Source organism: Lepisma saccharinum, chromosome 6 (assembly GCF_977018435.1).
Source record: "Lepisma saccharinum chromosome 6, izLepSacc3.1, whole genome shotgun sequence".
NCBI classification, from domain to species: domain Eukaryota; kingdom Metazoa; phylum Arthropoda; class Insecta; order Zygentoma; family Lepismatidae; genus Lepisma; species Lepisma saccharinum.
Window position 1 is genome coordinate 64,768,787 of NC_139234.1, and position 24,860 is coordinate 64,793,646.

General features: G+C 39.4%; 1 protein-coding gene and 1 non-coding gene across 5 annotated transcripts in view; one reads left to right on the top strand and one right to left on the bottom strand.

Annotated features, from left to right (window-relative positions):
• The window catches only part of LOC145988830 (uncharacterized), a 197,324-nt gene that overhangs the window by 156,119 nt on the left and 16,345 nt on the right, over positions 1 to 24,860 (top strand). For all 4 annotated transcript variants that reach the window (XM_083124045.1, XM_083124048.1, XM_083124046.1 and 1 more), the window contains one exon: positions 12,811 to 12,904. In XM_083124045.1, the coding sequence (XP_082980171.1) occupies positions 12,811 to 12,904 (94 nt within the window). The remainder of the gene's footprint in view (positions 1 to 12,810; positions 12,905 to 24,860) is intronic.
• Positions 2,449 to 2,519, bottom strand: TRNAI-GAU (transfer RNA isoleucine (anticodon GAU)). The gene has a single exon. It is a non-coding gene; the product is annotated as a tRNA-Ile (tRNA).

Below are 24,860 nucleotides of genomic sequence, written 5' to 3' on the forward strand. Positions count from 1 at the left end.
TTTATATTCACAATTAGGATCACATAATCTTCATAAAGAAAGAAAAAAAATTGAAAATTCGAAGGTGTAGAATAGGGTACCCGACCTGAGGAAGGAAAGAACAGCAACGGCAATTGTGCGTCGCAGAGATATTTTTCGTGAAAAACACATGAATTCCCCCTCAAGCACCTTCAACGACGAAAGAAAATACCTCCAGGAACTATCTAAATGCTAGAAAACCTCATTTCAGTAAGTACTTTCTTGTGTCAAAATGAAGAAATCCGTTGTTCGGAGATGCAATTCTTACGGAATTTCATCTATGATAACCCAATAGAATATGAGAAAAATCACAAGCGCCAACCATTTCGAGAACCATCAATGAATTTTGTTTAGATGATAGATTAACAAAATATTATTATTTACATTAATGACTTTAATAACCTAAGACGGGTTACATTAAACTATTTAACAATCAGCATATTTACATCACACGCAATTTACACACTATGCACCAGGCACTGTGTTCTGCGAAACACACAACTAAATGATAATTTCTGCATCACCAAGTTCTTCTTCTGACGGCAGAGGAAATTTAGAAGGATCTATTAAGTTGGGATCTATGACTGGTAAACCTTCAGCTTCCCTTCTTCGTAACTCCAAGTAAGCTTCACGTTGTGCCCAATCTCTCATCTGATAATCTGGGATGTAGGCCCATAGGAAACTTCCAAAAACTATGCATAATGTGACAACACCAAAAAATAAGGCATGCATTCCTGCTCGATCTTCTTTCTTACTTGTCTCGCTGAATCCGTAGGTAATCCAGTTCTTTTCCTTTACTGCTGGAACACATTTTGTACTGTCCGTTTCTTCAGCGACAGTTGTTGTTTCGCGATTCTTGTTGGACGTTGAAATATATCTCTTCGAGACTAACCTGTTCTGTCGTATATTCTGAACAAGGTTCACAGTTCTTAATCGTACGAAATTCATCACTTCGGCTGTCGTAATCTTTGTGTCTACTTTTGTCTATTTCTTTGCAATGCAAGTTCAGCCGGAGCCGGAAACGGAACTGTACGATCAATCTTTTAACAAGATGGCGGCTACACAGTTGCCAGTCATTGCAGAATTTCACCACATAATCACATAAAAAAGTTATTAACCGAGGCAAGTGTCGCAAAAACGAAAGTTAAAATGTTTGGCTTATCTAATTGCATTGAACTCGAACTATCTGCATATGAGTTAATAATATTGTGTTGGTTCAGTATTGATTTTTTCAAACAACAACACAGAGGTTGCACATGCGCAGGGAAACCCCATTGCCTTTTTTCTCTTCAGGTGACGCATGTTCTTCAGAGTCGCAGAGCGGAGGGATATTCAGTCGAAAGGAAGAACATAACTCCAAAAATGTTTTTTTCGGTTTTTTGTTTCACATTAAATGCCAAATAGTTGTGTGCGTTTTCCAACCCCGTAGCTAGATATTTTGGCACCCTAGGCAGTAGACAGGATGCTGGTTTGGTGCCCTCTAGGGCGCCCGCAGGAAGGGAGAGGGGGGGCATTTAACCCCTGAGATTTCCGGAAATATTTCATGTAATTCGAATGGTGAAATTGTAGCGATATTTTATAACAAAAAAATACTGGTTTTCTGTGACTTACAGGTCGTAAATTACAGCAACTATTATTATTGTTGTTGTTTTTATTATTTTAAAGTAGCATTCGGCACGTAAATACATGGATCAGAGGTACAGTGGGATCCATAAGTATTACCATGCAAATTGTCCACCACTATTTGCATTAACTTTTCTCTTACATCCTATATGTTTTAATGCGATGGATTTTTTTTATGTATGTTGCAGAAGTTGTCAACAACTTGTTCTGAGTTTTATTTTAATTCTTGAAGCTCTTATTGGGTCAAATAACATGGTGATGGACAATTTGCACGGTAATATTCATGGATCCCACTGTACCACAAAGGACAGAAGATTAACTGGTCTCAGTTTGATATCTGTGCTTTGTGAAAAAATACAAAAAGACAAAGAACTGTTCATCAACAAAGTGATAGATGTTTATGGAAAAGAAGAAAGGGGAATCCAGTTTCTATCTAACCAGAAGTCTGGAGTCTGAACTTTTATACAACGCCAAAGTATTTTCAATTCAATTTGAATTTTATGATTTGTAAAGTAGTAGTAGTAGTAGTAACTAATAATAATAATAATAAGAAGAAAAATAATAACAGTAATAATAGAAATGATAATAATAATAATAAAAGTTTGCCCTCCGTCATCCTATGGTTGATTCGGGAATGTGATGCGTCGAGTTAAATGGTAGCACATATTTTCACGCAGGACACCCTCAAAGGAAGTATCGAGGAGTCACTTCATCAGTTGAAAATCTTCAATGGAAACAAGTAATATCTTATTGAAGATTAGGCATACATAGGAGATGTTCTACGTAGAAATTTTCAGCGAAAAATGCAGGCTCGACCAGGACTCGAACCCGGGTCTCTGGCATATCGTGCCATTGCTCTGCCACTGAGCTACCGAGCCGGCCTGGCCTCGCCTGATTTTTCGCTATCGCTGTTTTACCTGCGTGGAATCGTCCCTGCCAGTGTTACCGCAACGGGATCTGTTGCCTCGACGTTGCCTGGTTCCTCCCAGTAATATCTTGTATGTTTTCCTTCTCCCGTTACTTCTGCCACGTGTATTTTTCTCCGTCGCACATTCTTTGTTGTCTTAAAAATAAGAGCTGGATATATCCATGGAGCACCCTATGGTTTACCATAGAATATTCCATGCTTTTACCATAAATTTGTTGCCTAATCTGTGGATGTTGAAGAAAAACATATCGAGAAAAAGTTGTAACGATTGAAAATTTTTTGGCAAATCTTTTTAATATTTAATAGCCCTCGTATAAATTCATTTGGAGTTTTAATCTTTTGAATGTACAATTTTTTTTATCTTTGTTAACATTGTAACGCAGTTTCGGCCCAACGAGAAAGAACGCAAAGCAAGTAGAAGCTTGCGTTGTTTTTCTTCCTTAACAACAATGAGTTCTTTTCGTTCGGCGCTGCGTGGGTTTGTAAATAAGTTTAGCTTGCATTGTGTTTCTGGATATGTCTTTTGGAAAGGGTAATTGTTAGATGCTAAAAATAACTTTTCAGTTTGTCGAAATCTTTTGTTGAGAAATAGGATTGCGCAATCTCGCAAGTATAAATATCAGCGTTCTCGCTGGCAGATTCATTCATATAGCAGTAGATTCCGGAATCGTTAGGTGATTAAATCGCTTGTCGAGGTCCAGGGCTGGGAGAACACAGGCGTTGTGAGGGGAGTGGCTGGTCAGCTCTCCCTTCTACAATGTCCTGAGTTTTCCGTAAGCCACCTTTCTGGATTTGTGCTGGTCAGCATGATCCTTAAAGGGGATTTTGGCAGGCTTGTAAATAATTTGATTTATACATAATTAATCTTAATAATTTAAAATTTTGTTTCATAAATTCTATCGAAGTTGGCACTGGTCAGTGTGACTCCGGTATAATTCAAGTTATACTTCCTTCTCGTCGAGTTATTTGTTTTAATTCTTAAATCATTTTGAATTCTCCTGGTCAGGAGGTTCATTTAAATAAATTTGTTTCTTTGATACTTAAATCCGAGAGCATGCCTCTGGTCAGAGGATGTCTCTTAAATCTAATAACTTATATAGTTTTACGTCCGTTTCTAAAGTCTGAGTATCCGGAACGTTTAATGGGTTTTCTTATTTTGGTTTTATGTTAGATATAATTTTGAAACAGTTATAATAGGTGACCGGTCGAGTAAATGTTTTTATAGAAATTCGTTTTATGTAAAAGTCTATTGTTTTGCTTTTGCAATGTAAGTAGCCAAAGAGGGTAGACAGTGTCCCCTGTTATGTTATGGAATTCCAAGCGAACATTTGTAGTTTGTGGCCGAGAGATGGCTTTGGTAATTGGGTAGAGACAGGCTCCCCTTATCTTTAGTTATGAATGTTATTGGAGGTTGGCCCCGAAGAGGGTAGTATACCTCGAGAGTTCTAAAGAACATAATACTGAAGTGAAAATATGACAGAAGCACAAATAGATATTTACGGAAAGAAGTTTATGTAATTTTCTTTTGGTTTTGGTTAATGGAAATTGTCGATCATTACTGTTAATTTGTCACCTGTTTATTGAAACCAAGTTAAGCTGGGATATGGACGATATGGATCTGTGGATTGTATTTTATGAGAAAGCAAGTTTCAGTCTATGTTTTTCGGAAGTTATTTGAACAGAAATTAAATTTTGGCATTGTAAATTTTTCTCGATCTGAAGATTGTATACTTTCTTTTATCCTAACATATATATGGATTAGTAAATAAATTTATAATCGTTATTTGGTATTTCTTTGAAGTAAGTTTGCCTAATAAGTATAAATTAACTGACTTCCTTTTGGTTGGAGAGGTGTCCCGCCGTTACTGGTCAGTGAGGCGGAGGCCTTATCAATCCAAAGGACGCCAGAATTGATTATGCTGATTTCAATCGCGAATCGTATGCGTATCCTCACTGGTCAGTGGGATGCGGGTGCGATTGTGGTGGAGTTCAAGCATGAGAAAGGGCTAATATAATTTGAAGTCTTGGTTATGTAAGTGTAAATTTAACTTTTGATTATATTATTATCTTGAAACAGACCCTTACCCGAACTTTGGGATGCGGGGTCCCGTGCCCCGCAGGAACTGAGCGTAGTCGTGGCATATATATATTAATAACAGAAAGATATTTGGTAGGCAGCGACGTCCGGTCTTGTCTGTCGAGGGGACCGAGCCGGTGTGTCGTGTGTCTTGGCAACGGGCTATCCGCCTACTTGTTGCAAAGTAGAAAAAAAAGATTATTCTTATGAAATTTTCATGGACATGTACGACGAAATCCAAATCCACTTTTTTCAGTTCAGTTAATTATATGATCCTATACCCTTCGTTAAAATGTGCTATAATTAACTTTATTAATTTGTCAATTCTAACTTCCCCATGTTTCAATTACCCAAAGTTCTTATATTTGAAATATAAGAAGTTATGGTATCACAAACGGGTTCACATATGCTGTATGTTTATACATTTTACCATGTTTATTTCTTAATATTTAATATGATAAACCTTTAAACCTTTTTAAAACAGAATCTAACCCTTTATTCTCATTTCAAACTTTTCAATCCAAATTTAAATTTCATTCATAGTTTGCGATGGTATCACGTTCGTTGTGCCTTGTTTAGGTTTACACGTTGTGCTGGATTTTCTTCCTGACCTTCAAACTTCTCAAAGTTTAATGTCCTGGGTTGCGGATGTCGTGGGAGGAACTGCAAGTATTACGTAAGCACTGTCTGGAAGTTCTGTAAGGAATGTAATGGCAGATGCTTCTTGATAAGCATCCACTGACAGGAAAGACAATTCTTGTTCCCGCCCTGAGGTTTTTTTTTTTTTTTTTTTTGCAGCGGAAATACCAGTGATGACCATGTCAGTTATTTATTAATGGATTTCGTCTTGCATAATATTGGCATACACTATTGAGTTTCACCGAAATGAGTGGGATGACGGGCAAGGGGAGGGCCGAGAGTCTTGCAGAGACCTTTCACTTGCTTATTGAACGATCGCACAAGCGCCAGGCAACAAGGGCACCAGGAACAGTTTCAGTGTCCAGCCAGACGCAAGGTTCTAAACAGACCCTCCCTCACCGACCTCTTCCCGCGGCGAGCTGGAGATATAGAGGTCTGTGCGCTGGGGAGAAAAGTTAGCATTACGCTTATGAGAGTATTGTTTTACTTGTTCTCTTGGGAATATCAAGCTTCCGATGGTGTAGAAAAACACATGAACGAAAAGAGGACACGTTGACGATTTCAAAAGTCGTAGGAAAAGTCGAACCTTTGATTTGGTTAGACGTAACTTGAAGTTGTTGCGTCTTTTTTCCTCCATAAGGAATGCATGGGATTCTGTAAATTCTTATTCATCATAGTTTCAAAACATCTTGTCTTTGTTTAATAATCAACTGAAAAGAACAGGACCTCCTTGATGACGCAGTGGTTGCGTCGTTGCCTTGTAATCAAGGGATCCCGGGTTCAATACCCGGTGGAGGCACATAGTGGTTCGGATCCCTCTTTCACCTGTAGGTCCAGTTCCGATTAGCATTACTATGCATAAAGTGGACTTAAAACACCATATCAACCAATCAACCAACTGGAAAACCTGATTTCACTTGCAACATGAAGAGAAATTCATACTCTCTTACATACTGAGTTTTTCATAGTAGCGGTACACATTCGGACGGTATTGAAATAAATGTTTACCTGGTGCGAAACTGTCACTCTTCGCCATAACGTTAACGGGCCTGAGTTCGATTCTCGCTACCTGAATATATTTGTTGTCCCAAAGTCTTGCAGACAGTTAGGTAACTGAATGTGATGCATTAAAGTGTTCTGAACCAGAAGATCCCAAATACTTGTAGATTGATGATTGATTGATTTGTTATTTTTTACTTAGGGAGCGTAGAGGGCGACCCTTTCAGAAGACACCTAAATGTTAACCTTACTTCCCTGTACTGCATTTTGCAGACTAACAAGGCTCTGACGTATGAACTCACAGCCAGTATGATCCTCTATGGAGCTTGCGTTGTGTGCTATCCATTTATGTTTGTGGTTGTCTTTTCATAATTTTCATCTTATGACGTTTCATTCTCATCCTCGCGATTAGCATAAAAGCAAATCAAATTAAAGGAAATCAATCAATTTTATTTTACATCCCTTTTTTGCCACTTTTGGCCATTCGCAAAGATGGAAGGCGAAGGAACATTCACGAAGAACACTCATGCTAAGGCCAGGATTCGAACCCGGGACCTCCATCTTAGCACGCTCTGCTAACTACTCCGCCATGAAGATCTGCTTAAACACTCTAAGAATCCAAAATTAGCACTTTATGAATGTACTGCGATGGCGCTGTAGTAGCTTCGTCGCCTTTGTAATCAAGGAGTCCTGGGTTCGATACCCGATGGATGCACATAGTGGTTCGGATGTCACTTTAAACTGTAGGTCCAGTCCCGATTAGCCTTACTGCGCGTAAAGTGGACTTAGAACATCAAATCAACCAAATCTTGGGATTTTATGAATAATATAAGGCAAAGTTCCCCGTGCACATTGCACTCTGTCTTGAGGCACATGGCCACACACATTCTATCGATCTCTGTCATGCTGGAGGTGATATGATTATAGGCACCACGTTCCGGCCACCTTTACCCCCTAGATTGAGGTATCCCTTTAATTGAGGCTGGGTGAGCTCCAGCCCCGCTTTGTAGGGGGACAAGGCCAGAAAAAATCAGACTTTAGATCTCCCACTCCGGCTATCGAACCCGGGTCTCCCGCATGGTAGTTACACGCCCTACCGATTAGACCACCGTGGCTCCATGAATAATACAAGGAAACTATATATTTTTTATTTATTTATTTATTCTTTTGGTTGGCGAAGTTAAGTCACAAGCCTTTTCTTACACTTAATCATCTCCACTTTACATTTTACAAATTGAATTGAATATCTAACAGTTTGCGAAATATAAAACATCAAAATACCAAAGAAAATTTTAAAAACAGAAAAAATAAAAAACACAAAAGAAGAAATAAGAGAAAAAACCCAAAAAGACACATATATACTGTAATAAACGTAAAAGAAAGTGCACGTACAGCATGAACAATGAACATACACATAACAAAAATACTTAAAATACATAAAAGTCAATCGGTGTTATGGCATAAGATGCTGTAAAGATGCGTTGCAATAGAAACAATACTTACGTGTTGTATCTGTAAGTGAAGTAAATGTAGTAGGGGTGACGTCCTTATAATGCATAAAATTGTCACTCTCCAGGTAACGTCAAACAGTAGTAAAAAATTAATTACATGGTAAAAGCCAGTTAAGATAGAAAGCAAGAACAAGTCTTTATCTGCACTTACGGGGGATTTTCCTTGGAGGGGGCTGGAATTGTAAAAGTAGATATTACATAGCTGCGTTCTGGGTGGGGCCGGAGTGTACTATAAAATATTTCGTAATTACGACTTGCAATCTTCGTTTTAGAAGTTATTCAAAGACAAAAATGGTAATCTGGGGTAATTTTAAGAGGAATTTGCATTTTCCACTTTTCTTTTTTTCCGGAGTTCTTTACTGCCTTCATTTTTTTTATTTCCTCAAAATTTCGGGAGAGGTTGTAGCCCAACAGTCCCCCTGTGTACGCCAGTGTCGGCACTGTTCTCAAATTACTAATGTATTTCAATTTGTCTTTTTATATTAATCGCAACGGTGGTGGTATGTGTGTGTGTGGGGGGGGGGGGGGGGCTGGCTGCTAAGTTCTACGTTGCCCATTATATTCAGAACACGAAGATAAGGAACGCAGTAAATGAGAACATATGCAAGCTAAAGTCATATTTTCGTAGATCTCGTTGCCGAAATTCCTTGCCAACTGTTCTGCTAACCATTGTGCAAACATACTTCGTATGAAATCTGATATTTTTCTTTTGATGAAGTGTAGTATTTTTTCAAGCACAACAATACCATTACGTTGAAGTTATTCTCGGCGGTGTAACACACTTTAAGACCAACAGAATGGAATTGGCCGAAATTCTACCACGAAGTTCCTAATCTCGTGGGAAGATGGCAGGCAGCCTGACGTGTTTCCTCGCTCAATATAATTCTGAATCCATTCACCAGATGGCAGGATTATCGTCATGCTATAAATGCAAGCATCTATGGACTATCATATCCTTCTCCTTTTTGAAAGACATTATACATAGATAAAAAGAGAAAATCATTAAAGTTTTAAAGTGAAGAAGTTTGAAAGTGTAAAGCAATGAAAATAGAAAAGAAATAATAACAGGTCACTTGGTTCGTTTCACTTCTTGTAAATATGTAGGGGATTGATTTCATAACTGCTGATCTCCGTGGCATAATGGTTAGAACAGCGCACTACGACGCCAGGGATCAAGTTCGAATCTCAGCCTGGACATGGGTGTCCCTTCATTAGCTTCACCATATTATAACTTATCTGCATCTTCGCAATTAGCCCAAAAGTGGCAGAAAAGAGACGTAAACTACCCTAATTGAATCAATTGTTTTCATAATTTGCTTTTCTAGTCTAGAGGGAATTAGAAATTGAAATCTTATCTCCAAGCGCAATGCGTTCCGTCATGTTACGATGCTAAGCACAAGGAAATCTCTACATTTAACATTAAAGAGCTCTACTGGTACGTGAGAATGGCGCATGCTATCTGCTTTTTTTAAATAACTATAATTAGAGGCATCTTTCTTCAGATGATATGATAATTTATCTTCTCGTCACGAATGCGCTGCTTGGTAGGCTCTTCTTTGTATTTCCCTTTCCATACTTTTCGCTGGATTGGGGAAGCATTCTGCAGTGGCCCCGCTCCAAGATCCTATCGGAGGACACCACTGCAGAGAGGCACGCATGGGATGGAAAATGCGGTGAGATATGAACAACACGAGGGAAACTGAAATCAGTGAGCCGTCCAGGATTTTCGAAAGGGGTGATTACGTATGCTTTTTTTCCAAGTAGTCTGTCCTCATTTTGTTAAATTTTCCTCCCCTTGCAGGGATACTGGGCCAAAGGAGGGAGGGGGGTTAAAACCCCCGCCAACCTCAGTTTGGCACACCACTGGCTGAAATGCACAGAAATTGTGTCCTTAACCAAAACAAAATTGAAGACTCTAACAAGAATATGAGAAATATCTATTATAAACCTCCTCACTCAATTTTTAAAACTAACAGTGTCATAAGTTTCCTTAACAAGAAGGGACCGGGCTCGAATCCAGGCCTGGATATGGCTGTTATTTGTGAGTGTCCCTTCATCAATTTCATCATGTCATCGCTCATCCTCATTTTCGCGATTAGCCAAATATGGCAGAAAAGCGATGTAAAATAAACCAAATCAAATCAAACAGCCATTTTAAAAGTAAAGTTAATTTCAAGATACGCAAGACAAAAGAAAAAGTATTGTGAATAACATTAATCACACAATTATGCATCTTGACGTTTGCAGATGATTGATGTTACGTCTTTCAACGGGTGATCTGTACCACGCCCCGGTAATTAGTTATAGGCTTCTCCAGCCTCTGGATGATCGATGCTGCTGTTTCTCGCTGCTCTAATGCTTCAATCTGATTGGTAGATAAGCCGTGGATTTCCGCTTAACCTTCTATTTTTCAATTTTGCTGTTTACTAATTAGGCTTGCTTTCAAACTAGAATTTATCTATCCATTTTTTATTATATTCATCTTGCACTGAATATCTCATTGACTTAGTATATCCTATAGCATAACCAATGAGGATTGGGCTCTAGGTGGTTATCGTACCGGCAAACGTGTGAGCTTAAAGGACCTATAGTTTTACAGTACACTGTAATAAGTTGACTGGAGAAATGACTGTCTATGGCAGTCAGTTTCCACTGATATACATCTACTGCAAAAAATAATAATAAATAAATATGACTATGGCCTTTTTTTAAAACATTAACGGCCATTACATAGTTGATCTAAGTAACGAAATTTTAGTGATTACGTTTTTAAGTATGTATTTACGGTACACTCAGTAGCAAACTATAATTATTATCTATCTTTACACATGATAAAATAAATCAAATTTAAATTTAAAAGATACGGTTGGCCTTGTTTTTGTTCATTAATAGCTTTAAATTTTAACGGTAGATTGTTGTAAAATCTTCGCTAAATACTAACAATTCATAACATTTTCTCTATTAACAAAGTGAGGAAGAAATTAATAAATGTAATCAATTTCATGTAGAGAAATATAATTTGTAACAAATGCCGACACAAGAAAAAGAGCAGTTAAAATTACGAAGTGCGAAGTAGCTAGCATAAGACAGACTTAAATGAGATGTGTGTGACCATGGTTTAGGCTCTTCATGATGTTAGTGTTTTTCTACACCTTTTTCTTCTTCTTCTCCTTATAAAAAAGAACTCACGATTCTAAATTCATCAGAAACTTTCTTTTATGTTAACAACAATGGCATTCATAATTCTTGACTAAAAACTTCCATGCTTTCTCTGTGTTTATCTGCTTCTAAATTAAATTTCCGTGTTTTATATTTGTTGTGAATGCTTTTATTGCTAGAATACCTGTGTAAGTTTCCACTACAGCCCGAATTCTTCAACGCTCCGTCATAAAATGAAGATGACGCATTGCGCTAAGCTATTTACTTATGCATCGAAACATTGAAACGGACAACTGGGGGATTGTAGCAGTAGGTAACGGGTGCAAGCCTGGCCTGTTATCTATTCCTGCATGAAAAATAAGCCGTGTTGCGTGTTTAGGAAAGGTCCGGCTTCTGAACTAACATGATTTTGCGATATGCGCCAAGAATCTGGCATACTTTTTCCTTTCGCTTTCCTGCTGTGTAATGTATTGTTCAGAAGGTTTTTCCATTTCTTTACAATATAGGGGAGGCGTGTCAAGAACCAGCCACTTGGCGTTGATATCGAAATAAGTCGATAGTGTGCATAGTCTCCTATCTTCTGGTAGCTGACAAACTCTGAGCACTCAGATATTTAACCACAGAAAAGGGTATATACTCTTTTCTGTGATTTAACGCTCTCTCAAGGATGTGAAAGTTTAGAAAGCCTGCATGCTATGCAAACTTTACAAGCACTTCGGTTGTGCTGGTTATCTAATCTCCAGGATACACTCACATTTTGGCATCCTCGTGTGAATTGGGTATGACTTGACGATCATTTCTGTCATGCTTTGTAATTCGAGATACATTACATGCACAAGCGAATTGCGCATCAAAAAAAGTAGTTTTTAATCAGCTATCCAAAATTGGAAGCAAGTCAAGAAACAAACTTTAAATGGACTGACAAATTAATAATATCGAACGCTGTACACTTTGTTAACGTTTTAAAAAATGGTAAAGCAAAACTCAAATTGAATAACAAGATTTTGTTAGTTACCTTTAAAATCACAGTGGGGGCCTGTTAGACCAGTATATAATAAAGAGAACGTTCAATTGTATACTTCGTTTTCTTATGGAATGTTAAAACTTGCTGACATTTACACTGGATTTTCACACTTTGAAGCCAATTTTACACTAAATTTGATCGGCAGTTCGTCAAATTTTGATAACTGATTTGACGATAGTCACACAAGGATACCTTGAAGGGCGTAAGTTTAATATTGCAAGCTTTTTATTGTACGTGTAGAATTAGTAGTTATCTGTGAAGATACTGTTGGAATTCCCTCGTACGCATCCATTATGCATTACAAGCCTAGTTTAGTGTTTAAAAAACTCTCTTATAGGCGACTACCGATGCTTTCTGGGAATGATCGCCGTAGCCTATAATTTACCCCTTTTGAGTGACTCAATTTTCCCTTCTCACGGTACCTTGTGTTGCAAGTCTCCCCCTCCACCCTTCCCCCGTTCCTCATTAAAGTTAGCGAGATAGGCTTACATAACCGCGTTACGAGCTATTTCTCACACGAGACGTTAGGCTATCGATCAGGTACTCCAGGTGGACTCCTCAGAAAGGGATTTCCCACAGTTCCACGCGGGAGAGGAAACCCGCTCTCCACCGAGTTGACAACCAAGTAGCTACGCTGCTCTTGCCACGGCGTGATCGGTGCAAGCGACCTTCTTCTCCATTTGACGGGTCTGCGTCGCATGACGTCAGATGTGAACTTTTACTTCTCTCGAGTTATGAGCTGTCTGGATGTGATTTAGTGGTAGTACTGCTGTTCTCTGCATCAAAATTCGAAAATTTGAGAGTTTTTTTTTCTCTGTCTTTCATGTGGTAGGAAGCAGATACGCGAAGCCTCCGCTGAATTTGGATGATGTTCTGGAGACGATCAGATCAGCTTGGCCACCGGAAAAGGACAGCTCTTTAGAAAGGTAGGTGCCTGCCTTCTATCTGAAGTACTGTATTTTTAATGATTGATTGATTTGGTTCATTTTACTTTGCATTTCTGCCACATTTGACTAATCGCAAAGAAGAGGATTTGATGAAGAACACTACTGTGCAGGTCGAGATTTGAACCCGGGACCCCATGCACTTGCATGTTTAACTTTCCCACGAGGTGCATATCTTTTTCAGTTCCCTTGAATATTATAAAATAATTTCCGGTCTAATCTATAGAAGCGGTTCTGAACCTTCGTTATACCAGACCCGGTAAGATGTCGATGCCCCGATCCAAACAATTTTAATCGTACATACCTTTTTCTGTGATATTTGTTTGATTTCTACATTTTTTATTTTATTTTTGTTGTTTATCATCGCTTTTCTGTCATTTTTTGTTAATCGCAAAGATGAGGATTAGTGATGATATTAAATTGATGAAGGGATACCCAGAAGGAACATCCATGCCAGAGGCAGTGATTCGAATCCGGGACCCCTGCATTATATACGCGCTGTCCTAATCACTCCGCCACACATTAATTCATATGTAGGCTTGAAATGAAATGTTGATAAATAAATTATGGCACCACAATCATAGAGTAATTAGTTCGATTACGTTGAGAAATATATTATTATGTTTAAATTAATCAACCACCACTGGATCTAGTTAAATTTTGCAATTTCTTAGACAAACATAGTTAAATTAACTTGGTAAGTGTTGATTTTAATTAACCGGCAAATTCTAATTAATCCTAATGTTTCCACTGCAAAATATTCGGTAATGAAAATTGATGCGAAACTAAAAATTAGATACTTCAAGATAATCCTTTGCTGACCCGCGGTTGAAAACCATTGACCTAATGAATGTATTACTCCTCAGCTAGCAGATGTAAACAGCTATTTATGTCAATTTATTGAGCTAGACAATTATTAAATGGCATCAACAAATATGTTTACTCTTGTGTATTTCTTACATGGAAGATAAAAACGTTATCTCTCTAAGTTAACGTTTTCACTATTCAGTGACACATTTTTGCATTTCTGGCCTGACATTATCTTCGATTGTTCTCCTGTCCGCTCATGCAATGGCTCAGCATAGGGAAGATACAGGAATGCAGAGTATCCCCCTCAGAATTTTAGTAGGGGGGTACAGGACTCCCTAAATCCTTTGAACTGTACCCCCTCAAATAATTTAGTACTTGCAAGCAGTAAGATTGTTGAATCCAGCCCCTTTCCTCCGGGAGGATATAAAACTTCCTGGGGGAGGATGTCATAGGCACAAAATTGTAACACTAATATCATTAAATTGCCTCTTACCTCTGATATGTAATTAAGTGTACTGCACAAGCACGTCACCATCATTCCAGAGCAAACTGTTGACTGACTAATTGTTAAAATAGATGCATGAAGTTTAAATTCATTACAACAACAGAAGCTTACATCATGTCACCTGCGTTCCCAATTGAATCGTAAACATTTCTAAAATAACGAAATAGTTAAGAAACAAACAAGCATGAGTCAAAATTGCAACTATTTTATTTTACGTAAACGTGTTTCCTTGCAGATACAATTACAATAGTTCATGCCTTGATCTTTGTATGTGTTTGTATTTTTCTCATTTTACCTCACTGTTTCTAACCACTTTCTGCTAATCTTGACAATGAGGATGAATGATGACTTGATTAAATTCATGAAGGGACACTCGCAAAGAAACACACATGGCTAGGCCAGGACTCGAACCTGGAAATTTTGTGTGGCGATAGTCATTCAACGCGCTCGACCATTTCTTCGGCAAGAATTATTTGGTGTACGGTTAAGTCAACTTTCGTTCGCTGCGGGACGGCGTAGGTTCGAATCCGGCTCTGGTCGGAATTTATTCGGCCTACGTATAGGGCCGGTGGCAACCCACCATCGTGAGGAAATTGGGGAGCTCCGAGTGAGTGAGCGTAATCCGGTCACGGAGACCTACTATAACGGCTGGGGATACGTCGGGCTGACCCCCCGACTATTGCAATACTGGTTGAAGATCTCCACACTTAGAGGTGACGAAAGAAAGTGTGGGAGGGAGACCGGCAGTCGGTAGGTATGCCTAGGCCCTTCATGGGCTGTTGCGCAACGGGTTATTATTATTATTAAGTCAACTTTTACAAAGCTTGTAATTGTAATGGTCGGATTGACCATTACTGGTTTTGGAAATGTGTTAAATAATTGCTGGCCAGCTACAAGGTTTAGGGTTAATTAATATGTTTCCATGAGTGTACTTTTATGTTATTATTGCCGGCCCCTGTGGCAGAGTGGTTAGCACATCGCGCTACGACGCCAGGGGTCCCGGGTTCGAATCCTGGCCTGAGCATGGACGTTTGTGAGTGTCCATTCATCAATTTCATCATATCATCACTCATCCCAATCCTCGTAACTTAGCCAAAAGTGGCACAAAAAGCGAAGTAAAATAAGGCAAATCAAATACAAAATCAAATCAAATTATGTTGTTATTGCATGTAAGTGTATGTGCTTAATGTATTGTGATTTTTACTGCATATTAGATTCCCCTGTTTTTTAGCTTCCCAGTTGGGGGAGCTGTCTTTCCAAGACCGTTGCAGTGGAAAATTCCACTGCTTCAGGCGACACGTCCACGGACGTCCCTCCTCGACTATAAAAAAAGGCCAGTTGGGCTTTAGGAAAAAACAGTTTTTTTCCCCTTTGCAACAACGAGGAACCTTTCCTCGATTCTTGTCCACTCAGGGTGGCTAGATTGAATGATTGAGAAGTAAATGTAATACTTGGCCAAAGAACGTTCTTCGAGAGTTTAGTCCACTTAGGGTGGCTAAACTAATGATCATTTGGTAAAGCCAACCACTGTTTGAAATCCCCAAGTTTCCCAATTAGCAAAGATTTGCATCTGTAAGATATTGCCGAGTCGCATCTTAATGCCTAGCGGGCTGAAGAAGGATGCTGCGTAAGGAAACGCAAGACTGGTCGGAATATCAATTAAGTCGAGGGTAGGCCACAGAGATAGTTAGGCTAACTCTGTGTTAATGAAAGTACCAATGGTTAGGCCATAGGTACGCCTTTGTTTGAATTACGGAAATTGGTTGATTATGTAAATGCACACATCGAAACACTTTGTAAATATGTATAATAAATAATATATATAATAAATCCACATAATCCTATTACAAATGTTCTGATTTAACGAATTAACTCCAAGAACTTCAGTACAGTCTATTTAAAACCAAATATTTATTCACTTTCTGTACATGTGTAACGAACCAGGGACTAAAAATGTAAATGTTATGTGAACCCCCCTTTCGTAATTCCGGCATTAATATAATCTGCTCGCGAGACACCCAGGGTGAGGTGTGGAAGGAGAGATTTGAAAGGACTAAAGAAGGGAATAATCAAGTGGGCCGGATTTAAACCAGGGAAGTGGGGGCGCTCTTCACATAATCGACTTCCGATCTCGCCGGATTCGAGTCCTGGCGTTGGCATCAAAATAATTTAACTCATCCACATCTCGCGATTGGCCAAAAGTGGCAGAAAAACGAAATAAAATAACGATAAATGCAGATTTACAACGCTTGTAGTCAATGTAGTCAGCTGATATCACTCGTCTGTTTTGAGTTTTGTTTTAAATCCACTTTTATGTACAGATAGGCTAATTGAGACAGAACTTACAGTTTAAAGTGGCATTCGAACCACTATGTGCCTCCACCGGCCATCGAACCCGCGACCCCTTGGTTACAAGGCCCTGACGTTACCACTGCGCCATCCGGAAGGCACTGATATCACTTGTCGATATAATTCTTGCTACACTATTTGCATGATTATGATTAGACCTTAAGAAGGACTAGCAATTTTCACTTCCGCATCCTGTAATACGTACATTGCAGATATGTTAAGTCACTTGAAAAAATCCGAGTCTAATGGAGAACGAATGGTATTCTAGGCACCTTGTCCGGTCAGGGTAAGACTTACTGAATTCGAAACTTTAAAAGACCTAAGTTTTCAGTGACCTATATCGCCAGTTATACATATGAAAAAAGAGGATCGAAAGTTTACAGAAGAATACATAATTTACAGTTTCTTTCTCAACATCGTAGGGTCATAAAAACAAGCCACGAGGGTAGAAATTTATGCCATGCAAAGCAATTGACGCACGCGACAATGCAATCAGAGGAGGCTGGAGAGAGGGTCACTCACCCAACCACGGCTCTCTTCCGGGAAAGATTGTCTCGCTCTCGATCACTCGGCGCACAAAAGATCCTGCGTCCGGCTGTCGATATCCTTTTCTCGAGTGTGTCAAACTCTGTCGATCTTCCTGGTCTCCCCACCACCCTGTTTTTATAAGAAAGCCATTTTGGAGGTGATTCTCTTCCCTATTGACCTCAATACTAGTTCATGCAGGAACGACTTTTCTCCAAGTTGAAACCGTTCTCGACTTTATCTTTTATCTTACGGTGCTCAACAAGTTTCCGTACTTTACTTGGAGATATTTACGGCGATAGCGGTGCGTGATTTTTGTTTCATAAGTGAGGCGGAAACAGCCAGAACAACGGATAAGGAGGTGGGGGAGAGAGAGAAGATGAAAGATGTAAAGAAAAAAGATGCAGCGAGATAAAAAGACGGAGGAAACAAGGACAGAAAAGAGGCAGAGAGAGATGGTGGAAGAAGGTATAGGCAGGAAGAAGGGAGTGATACGAAGCAGAGAAATAGAGAAATATCTTGTGTGCGATAGAGAGAGAGAGAAGAGAAGAAAGACGCAGACACCTAAATTAAATTATATGTACAGAGAAGGTGGAAAGCAAAAGAAAGAAAGAAACTAGCATGGAAAAAGACCGAGGAAGAGAAATTTAGAATGAGAGATAGATGAAGAAAGAGAGAAGGGGCGAAAACGACACACAGAACGAGAGAGACTGTAAAGCATTTTTGTTAATTAACTTCTCATTTTTTCCACTTTTGGATAATCGCGACGATGAGAATTCTGGTTAGATAAAATCCTGACGGGGACTCGAACTTGGGAACTTCTGTGTCAAGATGAAACCGCTTAACGTGCTCGGCCACCGAGTCAGCAGAGAGAAAAGAAAACGATATAGCAAAATATAAATAAGGAGAGGTACATAGAGTGACAGACAGATAGATAAGATGAGGGGGCATCATTGAAGCAAGCCAAATAGGGAGAATATGATCCAAAACTTTGAAAATAGAGAACAGAATAATTAAAATGCGTACTAAAGAAGAGAAACGAGCCTTTGAAAGAAAAATACGCATTGTAAAATAGGGAATAGGTACTTCTAGACGGAACATTGTGAAAGAAGTTTTCGAAAGACGCAACAAAGGTTCGAAGTGAGTTAGGGTATTCGTAGTGCCCTACCTTAATTTAAGGAAGTCTCCACAACGATTTACTCCCAACCGAGTATTTGGCAATAACTGTGTTGGATTGTTAGGAGCGTGCGGCATTTCTCTCGCGATATTAAGTGAAAGTGTAATAAGCCACTTTGATCATGATATTTTTTCTTAGCTCTTCCATTTTTAGAGAAGCATCGGCGACCTTTACTTTCGCAACAATCTCACAACAGAAACTAGACTTCACGAGTTCCTTTTCAGCCGGTCAGCGTCCTCCGACTTGATGGTCCAGTTCGATAAGATTATTTCCGTGTTCCTCCTGCACGCTCTCCGTAAGGCTTTCTGTTAAAGAGACCCATTGCTTATGCTTGAAGGATGTGACGATGTTTTAACATAGAAAAGTACGTGTTGCCTTCGCGTCTTCCGGCTCAGACTCGACCTTCCAGTTCTTGCCCCACTCAGAATGCCTCAGCATTGCTCGTCTCCAGGAACGCTCAACGTTGGAGCAAATGGAAGCTTCTAGGTTGGGTCTGTTTGTGGCATTTCCTGGATGCAGAGTTGAGTAGCAGGTAGCAACAGCTGATAGCAAATCGTCGTGTGAGAACCAGAGGGACGTAACTGCAATTTATCAAATTTACAGGCGAGAGGAAATAATGTATTCTTAAGAATATGTCTGATTCTTATTTTAAAACTCCGTGACTCTCTAAGGATCAGAAGTGGAAAATCTCCAAATAGAGCTCAAATAGAGCTCTTCAGAGGAGTTTATTTAAATAAAAATGAAAACCACATTTTTGGAGTTACGATTTTCTGGTTCTCATACGACGAATGACAATCATCTTGTGATCCATGCTTTTCAGACTGCACCTCAAACTTGACTGGAGGGCTACGAAAGTTAACAAGATCTATTTACATTAATTTGTAACAATCACTAGAGGAGTGTACCAGATGGGGACCCCTATTTTGTTTTTGCCGAACATCAAGGAAACCACCAAGCCAAAATAAATGTCACAAATAGCCTGAAAGAGTGCGCCATTTACTTACTTATCATATCTCCTCCTACAGCAAGGTAATGACCTGATCCTGAAAATCCTATTTTATGGAAGAGACGTATTTTGAACAATGAAAAAAAATAGTGCAATTAAAAACAGCAACAGCATAAATGGAAGCGTAAGCTGAAAAACAATATTAGTACATGAAAACTGCGGTGTTGTTCTGTGTACGTGATACACATTAATAGAATTTTTTCATACACATTGATAGAATTTTTCATACACATTGATAGAATTTTTCAAGCCCATCGTTTTCTTTCGAATAGCATATATGTTACCATGTTATCTTGATTCCACGTTCTTACTTTCGTCCCTGTTTTCGCCATATCTATCCTCTTCGAACCTGTACCAGAATCCCATGAAAATTAGAATTTTGGTGAAAACACATTCTTTGCTTGTTACGCAGTTGCAGACTACCTTAGGAACGCCGTGGGGGTCCACTTTGCGACCACAAGTGTTCTATTTTCTTCGTGCTAATTATTTATCTCGCATTCCCGTCCGTTACTTACTAATGCAAAGATAGATCTTATGTTTAGGATTAAGTATATAGAAGACTTGACGCACTTACTTCACAAATGACCGAAGTACGGCAATTGAACGTAGGTTACAAAACTCTCCACTTGCACAAAATCACTCACGAGCTGACTGGAGAATCAGTAATCAACACGGGCGCATCGGCTCAATGTATTGCTGGCAGGCTACAGAATCATTCGGAGCAGGTATACAGGGGCCGCTTGAAGTACGGGATCTCTTTGTACGTGTGGCAAAGTGACAGATAGGAATTTATAATATCTGTATTAGTAAATGTCAGATAGACAGGTCGATAGAACGATATATGAAATGTTATAAGCTCCTAGAAACAATATAAATATTACAAGAGACTCGAAACGTTACATGCTTTTCATTTCATCATAAGTATGCACCAGGGAAGAATCCCATTTGAGGAATTTCCCGCCACCATCACGCTAGAATATTTCATCCGTTTCCTCTCCTTTCCCTTTCATTCCAACTTTAATTGGTCCCTGAAAGAGAAATGAAAAGTCAATAGGGAAAGAAAACACGGAGGTTGTTCAGTTGCGTGGGAATAATTCGTTCCACGAACAGGAAGCGGGTCCCTCCTAGCATTACACCTTCTGCAGGAACCTCTCCGTCTCCTGTTTATAGGCCCAGCCTCGATCTTCACTTGTTCTCCGCGAACTTTATCCCTTATAACCAACAACGGCTTCCCAAGAAGCAAGAATCAACATACGACCCAAATACTTGAAGGAATCTTGTTTGCATATCCATACCCCGTCGGTCACGCAGGCGATGATCCGCACACACGAAAGGTGTGTTCCGATATTTTGACATCTCGGCGTCTCTTCCTCTTCGAGAAGGAAGAATCTTCTTGGGGGAATTATCATCGAAAGTGGGTTAATCGTTTGCGTAAGTTACTGCCCCTTTATCCTCCATTTTCCCGAACCATGTAATGTGCAAATTATATGGCCTCACGTGACGTGGAGCTTGTTCAGAAAATAGGTTGATAGTTTCGTATGCCGACGGCAGTTTTTCATGAGGGCGTGTGTCATATTATGAGGGATCATATTGGACGCAACTTAAATAAGGGCCAGCAGTATAATGGCGGGTTCCACGCATACAGATTAGGGACAGTAGGAAATCACTTATTTTTAGTAGTCAACGGGTGGCGATTGCTATTCACTATTTTGTTCGATACCTGGTGGAGGCACATAGTGGTTCGGATCCTGCTTTAAACTGTGGGCCTAGTCCTAATTGACCTATCTGTGTATAAAGTGGACGTAACCCTATAACTTAAACAAAAGTTTTTCATCTGTCCAACCCTAAGCAAGACCAGTTCACTCTAGACCTTGCCGATTACAAGGAGGGTGTAATTTTTTATCCCCTCTTCCATGCACGCATTGAATTAAATACATTTATAACCAGTGAGACAGTGGCAGCGAATAGGGGAGCATGTGGGGTGGTAGTCCCCCACTTCTTGCCACTTTTGTCGCCCGCACTATGGAATGCTAATTCTTTTATACCAAGAGAAAGTAGTATTTTTGTCCCCCAGTGCTACTGCACTGGAATACAGTAATATAATTCTACAACGAACATGGTGTATGTAAGGAATACGTAAAGTTTGGAGTCCTTGGCAATGATAGAAAAAAAATTATACATTTGTCTTAACCGTATTAATCCATTGTTAAGGGCCTCTCCGATGGCGCAGTGGTAGCGTCATCGCCTTGTAATCAAGGGGTCCCGGGTTCGATATCCGGTGGAGATACATGGCATAGTGGTTCGGATCCCGCTTTAAACTGTAGGTCCAGTCCCGATTAGCCTTTCAGTGCATAAAGTGGACTTACAACAACAATTCAATCAATCAATTAACTCTAGAATTGTCCAAGAGTTATGTTGTAAGGCAGAATAGATTGAAAACACGTCTTTTTTTTCTGTTATCTGTATGCACGATGAAACATTTCAAAAACTCAATCTTAAGTATTGCTTTTTAAGTTTTCTTTAAAAGCCTCGCAATTTCCTCTTGAACCAAAGTTCTGGCAATCTCTGTTCAATTTTATGAACTTTCCTAGTATCGAAAGACTAACAAAAGTAAACAAAAACACACGTAATCAAGGTACGAAAAACAGGTCACGTTCGGTTCAGTTTGTCTTATGTGTTTGCTTTACCAGCAATCCCTTGCTCGTTAAAACTGGAAGTCGTTAAACTGGGCCCCCGAAGCAAGGAGGAGAACGTTCAGCTGAGGAACAGAATTTGCAGTCCGGCTGAATATTTCATGTTCCGACATGTAGAAAATAACATGTGGCTACGGACAGGATCCTGCGTCGAATCTTTCGCAGGATAAGGCTTGTATTTCGTGAATAGAAAAGCGCGGAAGAGAAGCACAGGTGCGTTCCGTGCGTGGGTCGATGTAGTCACGCTTAAAGTCACGCAATGCACCAAATAACCCCCTCCTCTTTCCTCTCATTCATTTTTCGACCAGAAAATGAATTTACTTTCTTCGTCAACTCCCCTTGCTTTGTTCGCCATCGACCTAAACTGGTTCCTGGGAAACAAATATTACTTTTTGATCCTGAAGACATTAACAAGGTTCAGGAAGAAGGAAATGATATGGTTAATTTTTATCCCTCCTTATTCTGTGCGTGAGATATTTTTTTCCCCCTAAAGATTCAAATGGATTTTCTCTAATGTTAACTCTACAATTGAGTCTCTTGTTTGTTCAGAGAGTAAAATTGGATCATAATTAAATAAGTTTTGTTGTATTTAACCTGTCACGTAGTTTTCAAAGGGCTGACAGAAAGGACAGACCATTGGCGTAACCAGGTATGAGGATATCGGGCGCAAGCCCCTACCAAAATTTTACGAAATTACACTGCTGTACAATGCAATACAATACAAAAGTAGCCGATTTCTTGTAAATTTTGGAGATGCTGATTTCGAAAAGGACATTAATTGTTGTTGATTGGCTCTTGCTTGTTTTCATGTTATGCAATATGCGATAATACCAGAGAATATTAATTCTTCCAGAATTTACTTATAAGTTGATAAAATGCGTTCTAAACATATTTTCCATTCATACTAAGTCGCGAAATAATGCAAAAAATTTAGCTTGTGCACAAAAACACTGGGAAAATCGTATTTTATTTCGTAAGTGATCTTAATGCGATCAATGATATTCTGTAAATATAGTATTCTATCAATATATCCATCACAATTCATATAAATAGTGACATATACATTACAAGTTGTTATTGCAGAAGTATTCTCTTCTAAATATTTTCCACCACAAGTTATCGAAAGTTGTGCCAAACCCTAAAAAAATCCCGGTCAAGACTCTAGGCCAGACCTACCTCGCTTCTACTGTAATCTTACCAGTATGTATGTATCTATATATCTATATATCTATATATATATATATATATATATATATATTATATATATATATATATATATATATATATATATATATATATATATACTGTATATTGTTTAGCTATATCCTTTTAGAAAAGAATATACAGTAGCTATCTATGTAATCTATCTATGCATATACAAGGGTTGGATAAAAAGTAATGGCAACACTGATATAATTGGTACTTGACTGTATTGGCAGAGGAGCACGTGTTACATTCCTTCCAAGTAATCGCCCCTCATCTCTACGACCTTCTGTCACACGTATGGAAGGCGTCGTACACCGTCAGCGCGTCCATCTCTGTCGATGTCCCGCAGTGACTGCCCTATAGCACGTATGATGGCTTCGCGCGTGTCGTAGTGCTTCCCGCCCAGTGGTTCCTTCATTTTGACAAAACGGTCGTAATCACACGGTCTCATACCGGTGAATACGGCGATGTTCCAGTACCTCCCACTACCAGTTATGCAGGAGCGCAGTCACATTGTTCGCAGTGTGACACCTTGAATTGTCAAGCAGGATGATGGGACACCGTGCCGTCGCTTCCTTCTTAATGCGAGACGAAGGTGGTGTTGCAAGAAGGTGCAGAAGTAGGCTGCGTTGACCGTCTGCCTGAGAGACGTTGTTCTTCTTGCCTAAACATATTGTTAGGGCGCTTGCACTCTCGTCCTCTGCTTCAGAGCACTGCTGTTTTTGACTGAATAACATACAATCGCTCCCACTCACTATACTTTCTCGTCTGACATTCCTTTATCAGCCACGAAACGCTTGTGGCGCTGTGACTCACCCCTTTCACGGGACAGCAGTGTTGCCATTACTTTTTATCCAACCCTTGTAGATAATATAGCTACGTAAATATGGGACCTATATGACATTTTTGCCGACACCGATAAAGCACCAAAATTTACCGATTTGTGGTTTCTATGAGAATAGAAGGTAATCACTCCGCGGCGGAGTGATTAGCACAGTGCACTACGACGCCAGGGGTCCCGGGTTCGAATTTCGGCCTGGGTATGGGTGTTCTTTGCGAGTGTCCATGCATAAATTTCATCATTCATCCCAATCGTTGCGATTAGTCAAAAGTGGCAGAAAAGCGATGATAAATAACAAAAAATACATCAATGGGAATAGGCTTACCTAGGTCTGTTTAAGAAATGAGTTTAGGCTGCTTGAACCATCGTTTTGATTATAAATATGACTGGCAAATGAAGCAAATTAAGCATGTAGCTGCATTTCCTTCAGAAAAGTAAAGCCCAATGGAGGAGGTAATGACGCTCCATAACCCGATTTCGTTGCTCCCATATTTGTGTGAATTATTCCAGTTTCATTTGCAGCGTGGGGAGTTCGTCTGATTTTCCTCGTCATCGATGTTCTTAATTTTCTCAGAAGAATGAAATGGAGTCAGTAATTAATATCCACTGACTATCAACCGTACTTCAATTTCACACTAAAAATTCTGAAAGTTTTTCATTCACTGTGCAAAAGAAAATTGCATAATCTTTCGGGAAGGAAGGAGGGTGGCGGTCATGATATATTTAACACAGCGGAAGAGCTTAGAATAGCAATGTTCTGTGCTGATGAGAGACTAAGTATCCGTCGTCTTCAATTATTGGAAACGTTTAGAGAACATGATGTTAC